The 22,010-nt window shown below is 31.8% G+C and overlaps 1 protein-coding gene and 1 pseudogene across 16 annotated transcripts in view; one reads left to right on the forward strand and one right to left on the reverse strand.

Annotated features, from left to right (window-relative positions):
* LOC128187490 (uncharacterized) overlaps window positions 1-17,516 on the forward strand; it is a 32,313-nt pseudogene extending 14,797 nt beyond the window's left edge.
* A 243-nt stretch (window positions 17,517-17,759) lies between these two features.
* LOC128187111 (kinesin-like protein KIF28) overlaps window positions 17,760-22,010 on the reverse strand; it is a 32,935-nt gene continuing 28,684 nt past the window's right edge. For 6 of the 16 annotated variants that reach the window (XM_052857308.1, XM_052857310.1, XM_052857304.1 and 3 more), the window contains 4 exons: window positions 21,440-21,511; window positions 20,828-20,875; window positions 19,500-19,709; window positions 17,760-18,396 (listed from right to left, as the gene is read on the reverse strand). In XM_052857308.1, coding sequence (XP_052713268.1) covers window positions 18,304-18,396; window positions 19,500-19,709; window positions 20,828-20,875; window positions 21,440-21,511 — 423 coding nt within the window. In that variant the 3' untranslated portion in view covers window positions 17,760-18,303. Of the gene's footprint in view, window positions 18,397-19,499; window positions 19,710-20,137; window positions 20,303-20,827; window positions 20,876-21,439; window positions 21,512-22,010 lie in introns of all 16 variants that reach the window. The other 10 variants (XM_052857305.1, XM_052857312.1, XM_052857317.1 and 7 more) reach the window with 7 other exon arrangements.

Genomic DNA, 22,010 nt, shown 5'->3' on the forward strand with positions numbered 1-22,010 from the left:
GTAATATGTTATAGAATCTTAGATTATACTTTTAATACCTAATAGAAGATTATTGTACACTTAAATAGATAGTAACACTCTGCCGGATAATTATGCCAGTGCCAAGGTGGTATTTTTTGCACCCGTTTAAGATACAGTTTTCGGAAAAATCCATATATACCAAATGATAGTCCGCTGTCTAGACACTATATAACAATTTTTGTTTTAAGTGTGTTTCACCTGACAGGTGAGACATTTACCTTCAAAAATTAAAATCCCATAGGAAAATGATTATTCCCATAGGGGAAATGATTCTACAGGAAATATTGACAATCCTATTGGATTTTCAAAAATCCTAGAGGAATTATATTTCCTATAGGAGAATGGTATTTCCTGTAGGAATTTGATTCAGACAGGTTTCCTATAAGAAATTACTAGTAAGTTCTCCGATCGGATTTTATCAAATCCTGCCGGATTTGAAATTCCTGTAGGACGTTCTTGTATTCCGAAAAATAGGAAATATCAAACTTCCTGTAGGAATACTGTTTTTCTCATGGGAAATTTTATTTTCCTGTAGGAAATAATTTTTTGAAAGGTAAATATCTCACCTGGCAGGGGAGATACACTGTTAACAAAGTTGGTTGTAAACTCTTTAGCTTAAACGGGGGCAAAAATGCCCCCTTGGCAGTGGTATAATTAGCCGGTATAAAGAAGAATAATGCCCGGGGTCATTTTTCGACTTAGAATAATGACCCCCCCCCCCCCCCCCCCGCTGTAGAATAATTCGATTTTTTAAAAGAAAAATGACCCTGCCGTACACAAGAATGGAAATGATTGCGTTCATGAGAAAAGGGTGGTTACGGCATTTTTGCACATTTTGAGATTTTTACAGAATTATATATCACATTTCAAAGTTGTCAAAACGGAGAAAAAAATGTGACGTTATTTTAATCACATGCAACGCCAAAACAATTTTAACACATAAAAGAAACCGTGACTTTGAAACCGCAATAAATGTAAACTACAATATTATGTAGTTTTTTTATATTATGGACTCACTTTTAGATCGCTATAGGGTTAAAAGGACACATATCGAGTGATATTGATCGAAGCAATTTAGACTGAACTTGTGAAGTCGATATCACTTTTCTGTGTCTTCGGCCGATATCACTTGACATGAGTTCTTATAGTCACCTATTTATTGTACAATGGTGTCCATAATAGCTATATAATCACCCTATTAGACAACTATATTTAAAATAATTAATAAATGTAGTACATTAGCTAAACTCGGACGACCAGATTTCCTAAGCTCTTTGGGTAATCATCCAAGGCAGACGATGAAAGTCATTTGGAGGTAAAGACTAACTGTCCAAGGACAGAATGTCAAATAATATTTAACAATCAATGAGAATTACAAAAATTATTGTTTCATGTGAGTCAGTTACGCGCTAATGTGTCTTAATAGCATGTACATTACAGAACCCGTGTAACTTGTACTATACTATAACAATAGCTGACTCACACGGTACTATATAGAGTACATAAATAAATTATTGAATATTTACTAATTAAAAAATACATTTATGATTAAATTCCAGTTTCACTTATATAGCCGATAAATCGTCCTTGATTTTCTTTATATGGTTCTAGAAAAAGTACAAAGTCTTCTATGATTAGTGTAATATAACTTGAAAAAAAAGAAGTGATATAAGGAAACAAACATTTAAACTGTATCTAATTTGGTAATACATAATAAATTATTTGGTAGAGTACCAGTATCGGTTAGGTCTTCATTACTCATGTATTATTCATTGTTATCATGATATATTTTGGGAAGTTTTTAGCGATCATATGTTATAATTAAATTTTGTGTTATGATATTTTTCTAATTAAGATAAACGCAAAATGTAACATTGCAAAATCTTACGAAAATGAATCAAGGGATGTATTCTAATTTCTTTCTGGAACCTAAAGCGCTTGAATTTACAATATTAAAATTTAAATATGAAATTGTCGTCATTCTTTTTCGGTTCCGGTTCAATATTTACTGATTCGTTTTGGTTGATGTAATTATGTTAAATGTCATTAAAATTCAAGTCATGATGACAGGGTGAGCTGTGTTATCCATCCCACTGAATGTCGTGAATGATAAATGGAATGTCAAGCAATGTTAGGGGTGACTAATTAGCACAGCTACGTTTGATTGCCTGTAAACATCTATATGTAATATATAAAATATCAATTTAAAACTGTACTAGTTCGTGAAATTAATCAACATGAACCACAATCGATGAAGGATGATGATTTCAACGAACGAAGTCCATTCCACTTAAATCAAAAGGATGCAGAAAATTGCAATGAATTATTTCTAAATTTTTACCTAATTACATGTAGTATGTACTTTGCCGTGAAATAATTTAAAATGTTTGCAGGAGGTTGCAATTAACAAATCTCAGAAGTTTAAGTGAAACATAATATTTTTGGCATAAAATATTCATTTCACAATAATTTATTCCAAATTGTTGCAGGGAGTTGCAATAAAAGAGTTCTCTGAATTTTAAGTAAAACAAAAATGTATTTTCTGTATAAAATATTCATTTCATAATGTAACATTCCGTGTAAATCAATCAAAATTGGTATAGGAAATGGCACTAAGAGAGTTATCTGAATTTTGAGGAAAACAAAGTATGTTTTTCTGTATAAAATATGCATTTATAATGTGCCATTTTATGTTGATCAATCGAAATTGATGCTGGAAATTGCAATAAAATAATTCCCTAAACTGTAAGTAAAACGAAAATGTGTTTTCTTTATGAAAAATTAATTTCAATTGCACCAGTCCGTGTAAATGAATCAAAATGATCACATATGATGCAGATGACTGTAATGAAAAAATTCTCGGAATTTTAAATCATTAAAAAAAATCATTTCTGTATATTGGAAGACTGTATGCAATTTGGATAAAAAGAAATTTCCAGACATTGATCATTTCACATGTTTTCTTTCGATTTTGTGATTCTTTACATAATTATGAAATCTTAATATTAAAGCAATTGAAAATCAGTGTTGCATTTCAATACAGCTTAGACTTTACAGTTTGAACGAAGTCAAATTCAATCAAGTCAATTTCATACGTAAAAAAATACCATCGGCAACTTATGAATAAGTATTTGCTAAGGAAATTAAATACATGTATAAGATTGAAAATCTTCATTTTACCATTTATGATGCATTTTCATATGATATAATATTTCAATTACAGACTACATGTAGTACATTTTTTTTATTCAAAACCTCTTCCTCTTTACCAAAATGAATTTGTAAATTACTTATTACAGCATAACACAATCATAGAAGGTTTATCAACTTCGAGCCCATTGCCTAGGCCTGGAAGTTTTAAAATATTTTCTCTGTGAATATGGGCAACATAATTAGTTTCCATATCAGGGGTTTGACATAATCTAAAAATAGCAATCCACAGTTTGTCCACACAAAACTAAATATAGCATTGTATAGTTACGTAGAATGATACCCTATATTCAGTATATATTTTGGTTCAAATCTTCAGGAATTTACACTATATGGATTTTCTGGCTACTGAACCTTTTGAATTTATACATATAAACCTTCAAATATATGAACCGACGAAGTTTTGAACTTTTGGATAATTGAACATTCAGGATAATAAACCTTCAGACTATAGCTACGTATACTGGAACGTGCATTACAATGCACTTTGAAAAAATTAACAAACTTCGAAAAAAAAATGTTCGAAGTGCGTTAATTTGGGGACCAAGTCAACGCACTTTAAAAAAAAAATTAAAAGTGCGTCGATATTAACGCAGTTTGAAAAAAATATGTTCAGGGTCTAGTCAAAATAATTGATACTTTTATATACAATAAATGATTGTTTTAACCTTGTTTAACTCAATGTGATGTATTTAAATAAGAACCCATTATATTCTCTACTTGATAAACAGTTTCTCGATTAGAAATTTTTTCATCTCTCATAAGACAATATTGGCAATGTACACATAAGAACTATTCGTGAGACTTGAATTATCCAAATATGGCATTAACTGCATCTCTTTGCAACTGCATTTTCCTTTTTTAAAGTACGTAGCAAGTTTTACTTCATATCTGGTATATTTGGGCTATGTTAGAACGAATATGATTGATATATATATTGATAACAGAGATCAATGGATAGCATATTTCAACTGGTTAATTCCATGTGCTTTAAACAAACATGATGTGAAAAAAGGATACGTTAGTTATGTCTATCAAAAACAATATAATTTTTTAAAAGATTCGTGCGAGAGAAAAAAAAAACACAGCCTAATGCATACTTTTAGGTTATATAATTTGAAAATGTTTGTTGATGTAATTTTTTTTATATTGAAGTGTTTTGATATGAAGAGATGGTTTTATATTGAAACACTTACAGATTCTTTAACATAACATTGTGAAATATACATTAACGTCGGTAACTATAGTTTAGGATCCGTAACCTATAGTTAACAGCCGATAAACCTAGTTTATCGACAGTGAAACTATGTTTTGCTAACTTATGTGAATTTGGCGTGCTTTAGATTTGTAAAAAAAAAAACTTATTTAATTTAACTTATCGATACATTTCAAGTACTAAGTCTCATCGGGTATGATTCGTGCATAGGTCCAAACACTGTTTCACTTCCGGTTTTCCAAAGAAACTGAATAGTCATCGTCTCAAGCCACGGGTTTTGTGTCCATTCTATTTTCACAAACGAAATAGAATGGACACAAAACCCGTGGCTTGAGACGATGCTGCATAGGATATTGAATCAACCCCCAAAAATTGATATTGATTCAGATCAAGCAACTTTAAGGAGTTGATTGCCCATTGGTCAACAAGGTTGTAGGAAGTAGTATTCAGCTCATTCTTGACTGGTACATATGTAACAAAATATACATAATCATTAAACACACATTTTAATTTAAAATATACATGTATCATGTTTAATATTGCTACATGTATATGAAGGGACTATATTTTTTTAAAAACATTTAATTTGTAATTTGACTGTGATTATGACAACAATGCTGTGTTATTATATTGTTGGCACGCTTAAAAATGAACAAAGAAAAGAAATACATTCAATCCAGGTACATGAGATTATTATGTTCATATTTAATATTAAAGTGGCATAATCGTTTGAACCATGTGGCTATGTGTTTTAACGAATACCTTTAGTAGAGCTATATTTAGAAAAAGCGAAGAAAATACGAAAGTATAGTTACAGCCTGTCTAACAAACCCAATACATGAGCAATTCATTTACCATTTGACTTTTGTGAGCCGCTGACAACAGTGTTTTTCTTTGCTTTGTCAACAAACGTTTCAAACTCCATGGGGATTTCAGTAAACACTACTGCCACATTTTCCTGTAACCCATGATTTCAGATAAATGGTTCTAGTTCCCTTCTCTGTCAGATAAATGGAACATCGAACGGTACACAGCCAAATTGGCTGGCTTCAGATAGCCTTTTTGTATGTAATTAATATTGTGAAAGAAAATTGGGTATACTATCCTCTTTGACATGTCTTTCACTAATTATCAATTTTAATTGTCAATAAATCAATGACAAATTAATGGACCCATTGACAATTTAAAATTGTTAATAAGTAAAAGCCACAAATTTTTACCTTAGATAGTATCTGCAATATGACTTTGACTACTGAAAACTGTATCTAAGGTATCAAAAGTATGCTAGAAAGGACAATATATTTTCATATGTTGGAAATTAAGAAAGAATATTATGATAAGGAGTTCAGTTTTAAGGAATTAATAGTATTGAATAAAGTAGAAAAATGCGGCTTAAATTATGAAACGAATACATTGTATGATAAATGTAAACAGAGAAATAGAGTTTAACGAGTTTGATTAAGGTCAGACGACACGTTCCTCAATTTTAGATAACTTTTTCCAGGAATTTGTTAATGGTTTACTACTACTTTGACAAGCTTTCTTGCAAAAAATTAGGGTACCTTACCAGGCATTTCTGCAAAATACTTGAGTATGCAATTTTCTATATAATCTTCTTGAAAATACACTTGAATTGCTGATATAAAAATAAATACATGTACAGCACAGCGAATTTCACTATATAAGAATTATATCTCCGCCGGGGCGAGGTTTTGAACTCACGACCTCTAAAACCTATACACTTCTGGAAATGTGCGGCCACGGTTCTTTTTTTTTTTTTTTTATCTTTTATTGATCAAATTTCAATTATCACAATCATCACATTAAATATCACAATCACAGTCTACATGTCAATACTTTATAATAAAATATTTTAAAAAATAAACAATAGTACACCTTCTGTTTCCTTTAAAAGTGGATTTTTCTTCAAAAACTTTTTTGAAAACATTTTTCTGTTGTCTTGTTCTATACACATGTAATGATAGTTGTAATAAATATAATGTCTGAGTAAATATTTGCAAAACCTTTTCAAATCCATTTTTTGATTATTTTGCAACAATATTTGTCTTCTTCTATAAATAGTAAATCTACATATTGATATGAAAAAATTCACAAAAAATGTATTAACATTTTTCATGACATTAGGAAATGCCGTCATCAAAATTTCATCAATATCTAAAACATTGTATACACTATTCTCACAGTCCTTCAACAGCGATTCTAAATGATATATTATAAAATCTTTCTTAAATTCCTGCACTTCGTCACATTTTACAAACACATGAAATAAATCTTCGCGTTCTGTTTTACATAATGGACATTTGTTTGAATCTGTTTTACCGATCTTGAACAGTTTTTCATATGTAAAAATACCATTATGAAAAATCTTAAAATCAAGTTCTACAACATCTGGAGGTCTACCAACTCCTCTTAATATAATCCATCTGTTATCAAGTATAGACTCATTATCTATTTGCAATTTTCCTTTCCAGTATTCGTTTGATATTGGAGGGTTAAACAGCTTTTGTATTAACATTTTGTAAAAAATCTTTACTGTACATGAAGAAAACACATATTTGTTATTTTCTACACAAATCGAAAAATTTGGAATCAATGCTTCTTTCACATGAGCAAAATTTTGAACAATATTTTTCCACTCTTCTGGTATAACTGATAATAATGTTGCATAATCATCTTTGATATGTTTTACCTTAATTTCTGAATCATATTCATGTATCAGTTCTACTATACAAGACACAGGCAAAAATCCTGGTATTACTTCATATGAAATGTCTCTGATATGTGTAATACCTGCTTTTATGAAATATACCCACACTAATGTTTTGTTCTGATTAACAATTTTAGGATTGAAAAACAAGCAGTAATTAAACACATCGTTTCTATTTTCATTGTAATCAACATAATTTTTCACAGCATACCATGCACTAAACATTTCAACATAAAAAGAAGGCAGACATTGCAAATCCTTTTTGTTCAACTGTAGAAGAAATACTTCAACACCACCTTTCAAATCACAGATTTTTGATAAAAAAAAAGCTAAAAGTGTGTTTCCATTCTAGTTCTTTTGTAGGACACAAATACTTGGCTAAAAACTTAAGTCGATACGACAGCATTTTCAAATAAATATCATCAATTTTTAAACCACCATTTTTATGTTCGCCAACAATTGTTTTATATGACAGTAAATGTGTGCCATAATTCCATAAAAAATCAATACATTCTTTTTGAATTGTATCTCTAGCCCAAAATGGGATAGAAATCACAGACAAGGAATACCATAATTTGGACATCAACAATGTATTTATAACACTAGCTCTTCCATGTATTGTCAACTGTCTTTTTCTCCACAGATTAAGAATTTGTTTTATATTTTGTACTTTGTTTCTCCAATTTAAATTTTCACACTCTTCTTTGTTTCTACCAAAATAAACTCCAAGGATTTTCATAACATTTGTTTCAGTGACATTAATTAATTCTCTTTCATCTTCCAATAATCTTCCTGAACCTATACACATAATTTCAGACTTCTGAACATTTATTTTGGCACCAGAGGCTCTTCCATACAATTCAAAAATCTTAAATATCTCAAAAATTGACCTTTTATCACAAACCGATAATGTCGTATCATCTGCATGTTGAAAAACCAATGCAGTTTTATCTGACAATGGAATATCTATACCTTTAATATAACCATTACATTTGATTGCACAACTTAAAGGTTCTGAGCATAATACATACAATAAAGCAGATATTGGACAACCTTGCCTTACCGAGTTTTTGATTGGAAAATATTTTGTAAGATGACCATTACTTTTAACACTGCTATAAATACCTGTATAAAATAGTTTTACCCATTTTCTGAAATAATCTCCAAAACCAAATACTTTCAACACCTGTAACATATACTCATGACTAACTCTATCAAAAGCTTTTTCTTGATCAATTTTTACAATATAACCTTCCATTTCATCTATTTCAGACATCTCTATAATATCTCTTATACTTACTAACGTGTCTGCAATATCTTTTCCAATAATGCAACATGTCTGACTATCAGAAATTATGTTTGGTAAAACATTCTTCAGTCTATTTGACATAATTCTTGCAATGATTTTGTAATCAACATTCAAGAGACTAATAGGTCTCCAGTTTTTTAACAATCTTTTATCACCTTTCTTTTTGTATAGTAATGTAATTACACCCATTTTCATAGAATGTGACAATGCTTCTTTTTCTTCTATTTCTAAAAAAAGTTTGTACAATACATTTTTCAACTGTGGCAAAAACTTTCTATAAAATTCAATAGTCAATCCATCAGGACCAGGGCTTTTATTGCTGGCCATTTCTTTTAAAGCTTGCTCTATTTCTTTAACATCTATATTTTTTTCACACGTTTCAACATCACTTTCACTAAGTTTTTTATCGACTAATGACAACAACTGATTTTTACTTTCACATTCTATAGTTACACATGAATACAAATTGGAATAAAAATTGTATTGCATATCTAAAATAGAATCAATATTTTTCTTAACTTCACCGTTTTCATCTAACAATTCCTTTACTGTGTTTGACTCTTGTCTGCTTTTCTCTAAATTCAAAAAATATTTCGTACACTTATCTGATTCATTCGCCCACTGGGCCTTAGACCTTAGTATGGCACCTGTACATTTTTCATTTTCATATTCACAGAGATCAGTTTTAAGTTTTTCATATTTTTCAATGTCTATACAATTACCATCAGCAATACTTTGTGATAATCTTTGCAAATTGTTTTGAATTCTGTAATACTCCTTATTTCTTTCTTTAGCTCTATTTTTACTATATATTTGTGACAGTTTTTTAATTTTATACTTCAAATTATCCCACCAAACTAAAATTGATTGTTCAAATAATATACATTTCTTTTCTTTTTCAATAAGTTCTTGTACTTTGTTAAAATACATTTCATCGTATAATAACAAATTGTTATGGATCCAAACACCTGGACCTCTTTCACAGACTTCTGTGTTAAAATTCATTACAATCATAGAGTGATCACTCATTGTTGTTTCCACATAAAATATGTTTCTCACATAAACACAAAGAATTTTTGCAATCAGAATAAAATCAATTCTACTTTGTACAAGCATCCCTTCTCTAATAACTTTCCTAGAAAAAACCCTTTTTCTTTCATTTCTTTGTCTCCATATATCAACCACGTCATGCTCAGTCATCATATCTGTCAATGCTTTGTAACTCTGGTCATACTTATGTACTGTTTTACCACATCTATCTATCTCAGCAAGAGTATTATTAAAGTCTCCCATAATGATTAACTCTGTTGAACGTGGCATAACATTTGTAATATTTTTTAAAAACATTACCCTTTCTCTAACATCGTTAGGCGCATATACATTTATAATATCATACTTGTTGTCATTTTCCTTGTATTTGACATGCAAAAATCTACCATCAAATCCATTTACCATTTCAATATTTGATTTAATATCATTTTTAATTAAAAATGCTACTCCTTTGGATGAAACATTTACACTATTATGATAAATTACACCATTCCACAAATGTTTATAATTATCAATAAAATCATCTTTCCAGTGAGTTTCTTGCAATGCTACAATATCATATTTTCTTTCGTTAAATAAACTAAACACCATTTTCATTTTATCAATGTTCACCAAACCGTTACAGTTCCACGAGGTTATGAAAACCATTGCTAAAATGAAAAATGTAATTATTCGCTCCATTTTATTTGTTCTTTTTCGACTTGGTTTTGCTTTTATCTTTCGTTTTCTTTCTCTTCTTTTTTCCGGTTATCATCACTTCTGTATCGGGTTCTGATTCCGAACTTTCTTTATCTCTGTCACTTGTACGCATTTCACTATCAATGATTTCTGAATTTTTATTTTCCGTTACTTTTTCTTCGGTCGGAATTTCATTTTGAATTTGGTTTTCTTTTTCTTCCGTTTTCTCCTGATCTAATTTCACTGGGGCCTGTGTTCCTAAAACATCCACTGGTGTTTCCGTTTCCCCTTCAATTGCCTCTTCGTCCTTGTGTACTTCGTCATCGTTCTCTATATTCACCTCTTCAGAGTTCTCTTCCCATTCATTATTTTCATCGTCACCCGATTCGTTTTCACCCTGTTCACTCATGCGACACGAACAATTGTGTTCCCATTCACCGCAATCATCACATCTTACAGACTTGCATGTTCTTGCATAGTGACCCTGGCCCTTGCATTTAAAACAAACAAATTTTGGACACGCTCTAAAAAGATGATCACTTGCGTAACACAAAGAACACACTTTTAACTGGCCATTATGAATACATCTGTAATACTCTTTCTGAAATTTCATAGTATAGGGCAGTGAGGTAATGTTTTCAGGTAGTTTAATTTTTACGTACCGAGTGCCGTCTGCTATTGTTGTTCCAGGATAGAATCTCCTATTGATTGGGGATAAAAGTTCAACCCCCATAGATCGCAAAGACATTTCAATTTCTGCATCTTCAATATAAGCAGGCAGGTGCATGAAACTAACGACGATCGAATTAGGAACTACTTCATGACATTCGAATGTGTTTTGACCTATTTTTATCCCCTCTAAGAGGTACTGTAAAGGGGCTCTCCCTTCTAACGTTATTTCATAAAAATTCCCCGATTTCGGGACACATGCGAGCAAACTACCAACACCACAGTTATCATGGATAAATTCGATAACTTCTTCGGGTTTCACCGATGAATTATCTTTCACATTCACAAATAAAGTGTTTTCTTTACGATATTTCCTGTTCACAAACAAATTCTGTGATCCGCCAAGATGGCGACCACTAGACGTGGCTGCCATCCTCGCTTGAAACGTTATTTACACTTTGTAATAATTCACAACTATATATACAGTACAAGTAAAATAAACACAATTATAAACATAAAGTTTGTCTATAGAAGACACAGTTCAGTGGTTCACTTCTAATAGTAAACACGCTCGGTTGTATTCGATCAGCCAAAATATACGTGCTCACCTTGCCATTCGCAAACCGGAAGTCAATTCCAGGAATTTGTTAATGGTTTACTACTACTTTGACAAGCTTTCTTGCAAAAAATTAGGGTACCTTACCAGGCATTTCTGCAAAATACTTGAATATGCAATTTCCTATATAATCTTCTTGAAAATACACTTGAATTGCTGATATAAAAATAAATACATGTACAGCACAGCGAATTTCACTATATAAGAATTATATCTCCGCCGGGGCGAGGTTTTGAACTCACGACCTCTAAAACCTATACATATCTGGTAATGTGCGGCCACGGTTCTAACCACTCGACCATCTAGACACGTAACCAAATCTAAGTAAATTTTGAACATTTTTAAAGTAATTATAAAATGAATATTTTTTATTGGAACTCTTATTACGAGGAAATAGAAAAAAGATTCTCGAGGAACGTGTCATCTGACTTTAAATTTTCTTTATGTTATACATGCACATTTTCTTTGTTATATAAACTTGTATCGTTTATTGTAGAGGAAGTTTGTCAGGATCCTAACACACCCCTAAATAGTACCCTGTTAGGTATAAATAGGTATCTGAATGGAATTGCTCATTTTGCCTGCAACGCCGGATTCCAGCACACGAACGGAAGTTTACAGCGGGAGTGCTTATCTTCAGGAGAGTGGAGCGGAGTCGCACCTGTTTGCACATGTAAGTTATTCAAGCTACATAAAAATCATTTTGGAAGAAATATTGCTATTTGCGATTAATATTTTTAAGATATTGAATGCATTTGCATTTGTCACAATCTCAATTAAAATAAGGGTTTATTATACTGTAGCAGATTGTTTCTTTTTTCATTAAAAAAAAAGAAGGGATAAAATTTAAATAATTATCTTTTCTAAATGATAACTTCTGTAGTATGTATTATAAATAATATGGAACAACACAAATTTATTTACTTTTTTCATATTTTTTTCTTTTAAAAAAATCTATACTTATAAATTAAGCCATTTTGCCAATAAACTACGAAATGCCTGTGCCAGGGTAACTGCTTATACCTTTGGAATTTCAACACATGTGAGTTGATGCCCCTAAGCTATAATTGAAATTTACCGGATAAGTATAATTAATGTAAAGTTAAAATCCTACTTTCATTTTCGTTAAACCAGCCATGAGAGAGTAAGGTGGTGGACACGCCTTGGCGGATCTAAGTAATTGGAAATTGGCATAAAAATATATACTTGCGATGAATTGATTTTGAATGATTACGTAAAGAGTGAATATATCTATTTAAAACTTATTTCGGGTATATATAGAAATTGAGATATGACAAATGTTGAATAAATAATCCAGTTCGTTTCTTGAATGCGCGATTTTAGATTTGATGGATAGAACTTCCCAGAACGGAGTAACCAAAAACGCGTGTCGACTAATTAACGTCATGGAGGAGACTGTACGTAGGACGAGTTCACTATGCATTGTTGGCAGATACTTTGGATTGGACATCTTTGGTTAATACAAAAAAAGCTAAGAAATAAAATGTGCTAATATGACGCGATTTACGTGTTGAAAGATTGGAAAGAACTTTAGAGAACGGGATGCGGAAAAAACGTGGGTTCACTAATTAACTTCATCGCTGAAACTGTAGGGCGTTACATGTACATTTATAAACAATTAACAAGAGTTAAGAGGAAGCAAAAAATTGATTGGGTCTTGTATCCAAACATCTAGTATAGCTAAATAAACAAACACTGCAAACCGAATTACAATCATACTTAAAACAACAATAAACATATATTTGTAAACAACCAAAATACATATGTAAATAGTTTGGCGCTTGGGGGCTACTCATTCCTTCCCTACCAGCAACAGCCTGGGCTGTTAGCATGACAACGACACAAGACCCATGCCCGGGGCTGATCTCCAGCGGGCATCAAGACTAGAACAGATTGTGCTCGGGGCTGATCCCAGCGAGCCTGAATTAGAACGAAGCATGACCCGGGGCTGATAATTAATTTGTGACCCAAGAACAAATTGTGTTAACGTCTATATGGATAAATGATGTATGCATAAAACGGGAAAGTTGAATTCGGGGGATGGGGCTAGTTGACAGTCTTTAATCTGAAATTTTCATTTTGGACAGTGATAAAAATTATATCTTGAAATCTGACATAAAGATCAAAATTTAGAGAAGAGATACGAACCAAAATACACCCACTCTCTGGCTTTGAACTAAAATTTTAAAAAATGCATGTGTATATAATCAAATTCAGTTTAGATTTTTATCCCTGACTGCTTCTCTATATATTCTGCCATGCAGTTGCTTTTTGATATCAATTTTATAGAATAGGTTAAGAAAAGCAACTAAGAAAACTTTCTGACAAAGTACATACAAAATTGAACAAAAAAAGAAGTCGTACAGTTTGTTTACATGTAAAAATGGTGATCCTCGATCTGCGGATGAATTTAACATACTCCATTATCCGAAGTGGGTTAAAAGAAAGTCTGGGGAAAGTAAAGCAAAGGCATCAGTAGTGAATTGTCTGATGAATTTAACGTTGTTTATTATTTTCACCGAATTCGTTTGGAAATAAGGTTAATTAGTAAAACTAGTTCAGTTTGTTTATGTTCAATATTTAGAATACGTTGATTATAATAGGCGAATGGGTATCAAAACCTCCTAATAGTGTCAGTTTCAGAGCTTCGATGCCTTTCTGATAGAGTAGGTCTGTGCTCCATATTTTTGCCAAAGTCTTAATAAGCTCTTACATGTACGTTAAGCAAACCGGTTTCTATTAACAAAAACGTGGAGAGATGACCCAATACAGTAAAAATAAAAATCAAAGTATTGAAGAACTGACGGGAGTTGATTTTATCGATTATCATTTATTCAAAATCAACGATATGTGATTTTGAATGGCAAGTAGTATCAGTAATCGAATTATTTCTGAGAAATTGTATGGATCCAGGCAAGATTGCACTCTTGTCTTGTTCAACCAAACGCTCAGCTGTCTCCGTTTATCTCCGATTAGCAAGAGAGACTGTTCTGTTGGATATTAACGGAGACAGCCAAGCGTCTGGTTGAACGAGACTACATTAAACTCTAGCGTATGAATACATACGACTTTAAAATATCTAAACTGTTTGTACAATTTAAAATCTTATTATTTTCATGGTTTTAATAAATAAGTTTTCTTGAAAAACAATGCTTCAGAATATATAGCATCGAATTTATCGATTATTTTCAAAAACTAAGTGTTGTCAGCGGTATTGATTTGTGCTTAGGTCCAAACACTTTTTCACTTTCGCTTTGCCCGAGTAAGTGCAAAGAAGAGTTGATTAAAATCAACTCCCAAGAATAACATTTTGTTTCCCAACAAATAAAGGTTATAGAAAAATAATACAAGTCCAGTTCGTGGCCAAAGTCACATTCAGCGTTTAAAAAACACTTTGTTGTGACTGGAATGGCTCAATGGTTAGAGCACCAGACAATAGATAACCTAATATATCTAGTAGGCTTTTTAGGCTGTTGGCTCGATACAACCAAAGTAACTGAAGTAAGTAAGTAATCTTAAAGTAATACTAGTATTTTGTATTACTTGTTAAAATATTCAAAACTGATTATAGTTAGAAATTGTGCTTTAGCAAACTTGTATTGTACATGTGACATTATCAAATTGATTTCATTTAAAAAATAAATAAATCTGAAATTGTATTCGACACAACCAAAAACTTAAAAAAATATTTTCTATTACATGTTAAAATATTCAAAACTGATTATAGTTAGAAATTGTGCTTTAGCAAACTTGTATTATAACATTATCAAATCGATTTCATTTGAAAAAAATAAATCTGCAATTGTATTTTACGACTAAACCAAATGGGCATGTGCTCTATCAACCCATCTTCTTATTTTTAACAGTTATACGGGAGTGCAGGTGCCCTTGTGGCATGGTCCACGTACCTAAATACACAGATATAAACGACGAAAAACTCGCCCAGGAAATAGAGCAAATGAAGAAAGAACTGAAAGTTTTAAAGAACCAAACCTCTGCGGCTTTAAGAAAGAAGATCTCCGTGAAGGATTTCCGACCTTCCGCCAATGCTTCCGGTGCTGTCTGGGTTGTGGTACTCATGGTTATTGCTGGCTGTATCATTGTTCCAGACTTGATAAGAGCTCTCCGCCACATAATGTCTTGTTGCAGACCAAGAAGTTAATTAAGACTTGAAATAGTCCGATAATCAGCCGATCAAAATGAAACCGAAATGCAGTGATTTTGGAGCTGTGTATCATAATCCATGGGATAGTTGTTCGTTTTGCGTAAACGTAGACAAAGTCTGAGTAGTTGCCTGTGTTTGGTATTCGGTGGACGAATCGAAATTTTTATCTAGAAAAGTGTTTTGACATATGCTCTACGCTTGTTGAAAGCCTTCGACTGCAATGAAATGATAAATGTGGTTTTGTTTTGGTATTTACTTTGGTCATTCCAACAACGTATCTATCTGGTGGGCTTGAAGCACTAACAACATACACTTTTCCGCATCCGCATCAATCTTTCCAAAGGATAATGAGTGGAAATTTACACAATATCCAAACACATACAACCTGCTGTACAAGTTTTAGAAAATTGCTTTGCAGGGGTAAGAAATGCAGATTTTAGTTTAGAATTTATCTGCATAATTGAAGCAAACGAAAGTCACACATTTTCCAATTTTAACTTTGACGAGGACAGAGTTTGGGGCAAAATTTCTAGTCGTGAATTATACAGGACTGTCTCGAGAATGGTGTAGGTGTCATTCCAAAAATTATCAAGCCATACCGAATTAATAAATTTTAGAAAAGGCGCTTGTTAATAATCATACTGAGGGACTAGTTAGTTGTAATAACTTGTTTCTCAACCATTTGTGTATTATCATACATTGACTATGTACAATAAATAAAAATGTATGTTTTATCATAATGAATTTGAATGAATGCAATTTGTGATATTTTGAACTAGCTGGTTCTTACAACAAGTATTCTCATCTGATCACATTTTACATGTTGATAAAATTTATTGTATACAGATGCTATTTCTTTTTACTGTCAAAGCTTTGTGTGTGTATACATTTATCTTTTGTATTTTATTTGATATTATTATTTGATAATAGACTTCAAATATTCACATCGTATTTTTGAGAAAAATTTCGGAGCTTATTAAAAAAAACATGTTTCCCATTTTCAGTGTATAAAATGCGACAAATGAAATAAATTAAATGTATACAGTGTGAGAATTAAAATCACAAGACGTTGTTATAAGGAAAGTTTAAAATTCAGTGAACATTAAACAAGGCTGTTCGAAGCCGGGAAGTAAAAACATGACAATTTTATTTTTAATTTTCATATGATAATAAACTTTGGATTATCATGATCTATTTTAGACGTAGTTAATTGCATCATATTAGAGAGGTTTAGCAAACCAACGTGTACGCGTACGTGTACGTGTAGAAAGGAAAATATGTGCATTACGTCATCAGTTTGTGTAATGACGAATTTCTACATGTATGTACCCGAATGAACATACGTGTTAATTGCAAAGTACCCGTAAGGTCGAACTTGTAGCTTCTGTTTCCCTGTTGGCTATTTATTTTAACAAATATGTTTATTTTTCTTAAGCCTGAATATTAAATGCGAATACAGATATCAACAAATATAAATTTTCATTGAAATTTAATATGTAATTGGAGTTTTAATACACGTATCTCTTCCTCCAAAATATGCAATGGCTCTGTTATTTTATTCATCTGTGTTAATAAAAATATACTTATGTAAACAATAATGTATAATAAAATTAACATATTCTCAATTTTTGACTGTGACTAAAATTCTCAGCTTAGTAGGAGAGGATATCTAGAATTACATTAAAACATTTACACGTACAGGTACACGTTACAACTGCTAAACAAGAAAAGTAATGTGAACTTGTACGCGTAGTTCTAACTTGTAACCTACACATACAAGTACGCGTACCCGTTGGTCTGCTAAACCTCTCTATTAATAGCAGGTACTTTCCAAAAGTCATTTTCATATTTCATATTTTGTAGAAATTGTGTACTTCAATAAAAATAAATAAACTAAATCTAAAAATCTTGCATGTTTCATTAAAATATATGCCACAAATTACATAGGAAATGGATAAACAATGCAGTGTTATTCGAAACCAGACTACTGAGGGCAATACCACTATAAGTAACTATATGCCACCAACTCCAACTACTTACTCATGAGTAATATACCAAAAGAAAATAACGCTTACAGAGTTTTATCTAACTTTATCTCATAATGAAATTATACATATTTTACCAAAATAGGTTGAGAAATGAATACAAAAAATATAGAAAGTGGAATTAGATATTGCATTCAAACGGACGGAACTGAAGGAAAAATGTCAGGGAGACAATTCAAATATTAAACATTAAATTCAATTGCATAATGAAATAATGAAACGATGACAAAATCTGGAAAATGACAAACAAAAACAGCAGGACTATAGTCCTTTTGGACGGTTTGAGAGTCTTTACAACAGTGTATAAATTCGTTCATAACACGAGTCACACTGATCTTTGTAAAAAGTGTATTGGAAAAAGGAACAAAAACAGAAAAATTATAATGTATAACGATATATGTCAAGGTGTGTTTCTATATCAGAAAAATATATTATCTCCTTCGCCCCCTCTTTATCACAGATAGTTTTAAAACAGATCCATAATTGTTTAAATTAAAAATCAAAATCTCATTCATATTTCAATGTCCTTCGATATGCAGGTTAATAGAATATCACCATGGAAACAGAAGTGGCGTTCACTGTAGTACACAAGCTGAGCTTTCCGTCTTGTTGTTGTCTGCCGAACTTGGTCGTTTTCCATTGGACTTTGATGGCGTCTTTTTATTTGCCTGATCATTCGGGGGAAAAAAGAAGATAACTGTTGAATTTTGAGGTGAAATTTTTGTTAAAAAAATAATCCATGAATTTATCAATTATTGATTTCAACATTTTAACAGTATTTTTAATTACAGTATCTTGATTAAATTTGACAAGCAATTTATAATGAAAATTACTGCAAAAAGAATTACTAGTACATAGAAATAAACAAGAAAAAGCATTTACGTTTCAAATTATATTTTTTATCTAAAATTGATATCTAAAACATAAACCAAAAGGAAATCATAAAACTGTGCTTTAATAAACAAAATTTCAAAACCTACTTTATCAACTTTATTTCTCCGGAAAACGAAATGTTAGTTTTATTCGTTAATAAATGATAGTGAACAAGCTGGAGAGTACGTGGCAACCACATCGACGTACATGCATTTCCCAGTAACGAGTATGGAGTATATGTACATTGAGACATGCCGTTTATAATAAAAGCCAACAAAAAAAAAGGATGCCAGTCTGACTTGCAAGATGTCCACGCATTCATTTGGTTACAATGCCACAGAGAATACTCATGCCGCCATTAATATTCAACTTTCTGATAAGCCATATCAGTCAAGGTTTATCCTTTATGGCCTATAAAATATTATTGGAGCTTGGACTTACTTCTAAAGGTTTAGTGGTACTGCATCAAAAAAATTCATCAGTCGGGTTTCACGTGAAACGCAGCCTTTCGTAGATCTTGAGAAGTATTGAGCTAAATACACATACCTGTTTAACTGGTAATTTATTGTGAAAAGCTCTTTATATTCAGATAACGCATAATTATCTTCACTAAAATAAACAAATTGAAATTTTAATAAATGCTAATATTTTAAAATAAACAAAAACAAAAAACAAAAATCACATTAAATTGGCTACAACTATAGCTAAAAATAACGAAAAATAAAACAAAATCTTCGCAACACTTCACAGTGCTTAAATCGTCTCTTTTATCCAAAATCTATTTATTGTTGATGAGTCGCAATTAAAAAAATTTGCTAAAATCAGGAAAAAAATTCAACGAAATTAATGAAGCTAAGGGAGATAAGCAGACTCTGAGGGGACAGGAATATGGACTCACTGAATACTCGCTAACGGCGTTTCGCGCAGGTTTTAAAACCTCTCTCTTGGTGTTAATATCAGAGAGAAGACCTGTCCTGTTGCCATTTTGTGTGAATCTTTTACTGCGGTCGGCAGAATCTTCGGGGTCTGCGTTCATATAGGGCTCCAAGTCTACAGAGCCAAACGAATCTTGGTCTCCTTGAGTACCATCCTTTTCTTCTATCACAGACTGGAAAAATAACAGCAGCCTCGATTTGACTTACATGTTCAGCTTCTATCACTATGAAAAATTTATCAATGATTTTTTCATCTAATATAGTTTTCCATAAATGTCCAAGGAAGTTGTCCTATTGTAGCCTAGTGCAGTGATATACCCTTTAACCATATTTATTTAAATCTTGCTTTCACTAAAACTGCTTTAATTTTAGTTATTGATTATAAGCAACTTGTGGAAAATATAATTAAAAGAAGTAAAAGTCATCATATATGAAAAACGACAACAACAAAAAAATCTAAGAACTCATGCAAATAATTTGACCTAACAATACCAAACAAAGGATTGATATATATGGTACAACAAAAAGAGGGTGGCGAGCCATGAAAGCTTGACAAGGCATTCTCTGTGTGTGTAACTCCGGAAATGACGTGGTATCTTACGTCAGTTTTGGCTTTGCTAAGCTGTAGGTCCGGGTAATGGTGATGAGCGACTTTATGGTAGTCGACAACGCCGTTATTTTGACTGGCTTCCTGCGCCAACTCGTGCTCATTTTCATCAAAGACAAATAAACTTATCGTGTCCCCGTCCCCGGCATGTTTACCATCCTGGAAAAAGCAGACGACACAATCAGAGAGACCGATCGAGAGAATTCCATCCTTAGACTGCTGGTCAGGAGTAATTACCTGATATTTTGGCTAACTACATGCATCATGCACTATAAGTCCAAATAGTTAAAGAAATAATAGCAAGTTGGATTGGAGGTTAAAGATACCAGTATAATTGGAGAGGTTTGAAGATGAATTGGGTATTACATTATTGGGTGTAACTAAGGGAACCTGACTACACTGTACATATCCCACTTACCTGGAAATGCATGCAATATACTATGATTGTTATATATCATGCTGTTGTAAAGTCGCATGGACATAAGATACATGAAAGTCAACAAAGAACTTTATGCATAAGGATAATTGCAGTTATCATAATAATCAAAACATTAATATACATGTATTAAACCATTATTTATGATAAAATTTTTAACCAATTTAGTTCAATGATATTCTTTGTTAACTTTCAGTGGAAAACATAGCTTAGAAGTGAGAAGAAATGAACGTTATTGATGAGCTTACGCTTTTATCCAGGGCCATTTGTCTCACGTACTTTTGCCCTTGTAAAACCTGTTTGAACGTTTACATAGGAAACAGAATCAATTAATTCCACATACATTATTACATATATCTATCGGAACTCCAGACAGCTAAAGGCCCAAGACGTATTGCACTGCTCTTGTTATTTAGATGATTCTCATGACCATGATGTGGCAAAAAAAATGTTGGGAAAAAGGTAATATATCAATAAATCAAGCTAATCAAGAAAAATGTATTTGATCTGGAATATGCAGAAATGAATCATGGTATGCTATTACAATGTATGAAATATGATGAAGACACGGATCTATATAGTTTAGAGCATGAACTCAAACCAACACACACAATTAATAACGTGTGGAAGCTTATGGTATAAAATATACCAATGGAGCTCTTACAGTGACAGTTATTCTACATTGGTGTTCCAAATGACGTGTACGCACAAAATAGAAATTATACACTGCAATTGGGTTTGTGGTGGTTAATATATATACAAGAATGTGCTTTGATGCCTCTGAAAGATTAGTCCTGAACCAAAACTATAGGCATGAAACTGCAAAGAGATGTGTTTTTCATTGAAAAATAAATGTAAACCTGTGATAGCATGCTGGGGTCCATTGTTTTTTGTCTTTGCAAACCTGGAGCTTCTTTTTGCAATCGTAACATCTGAATTCAAAACAACATTAATAGTGTGTATGATCTTATCTACCATTCAATATCCAACAACATCATTTTGAAGATTATCATTCTGGTTTGATTAAATTAGTAATACATGAAATTTATTGCAATAAAAAGAAATGTGTTATTACTTTTTAAGCTAAGAAAAACAGATAATTTTGTCTAGCAGAAAATAAGCCAACACAAGCATTATTAAATTCCAAGATGGAATATCAATTAAGTTAAGCTGGATTTTCTTATTCTTTCCTTATTCTGTTGAGTTTAATACTTCACAGAAAACTGTCCATATAGCACAAGAATCATTGTCAGACCATTCAACCAAGGTATTAACAATAATAATTATTTTTTTTTACAATTTTGCTGAAAAACAAGTTTAAGGTCAAGATCTAGTAAATGATTCCAGAGTGTCTTTTTGGTGGTATCTAGAATCATTATGACGTCATAATTGAATTGATGTATTTCCCGTTTTTACGGCTTTAAAGGAATT

This window comes from Crassostrea angulata, chromosome 6, assembly GCF_025612915.1.
Source record: "Crassostrea angulata isolate pt1a10 chromosome 6, ASM2561291v2, whole genome shotgun sequence".
In the NCBI taxonomy this organism is placed as follows: Eukaryota; Metazoa; Mollusca; class Bivalvia; order Ostreida; family Ostreidae; genus Magallana; species Magallana angulata.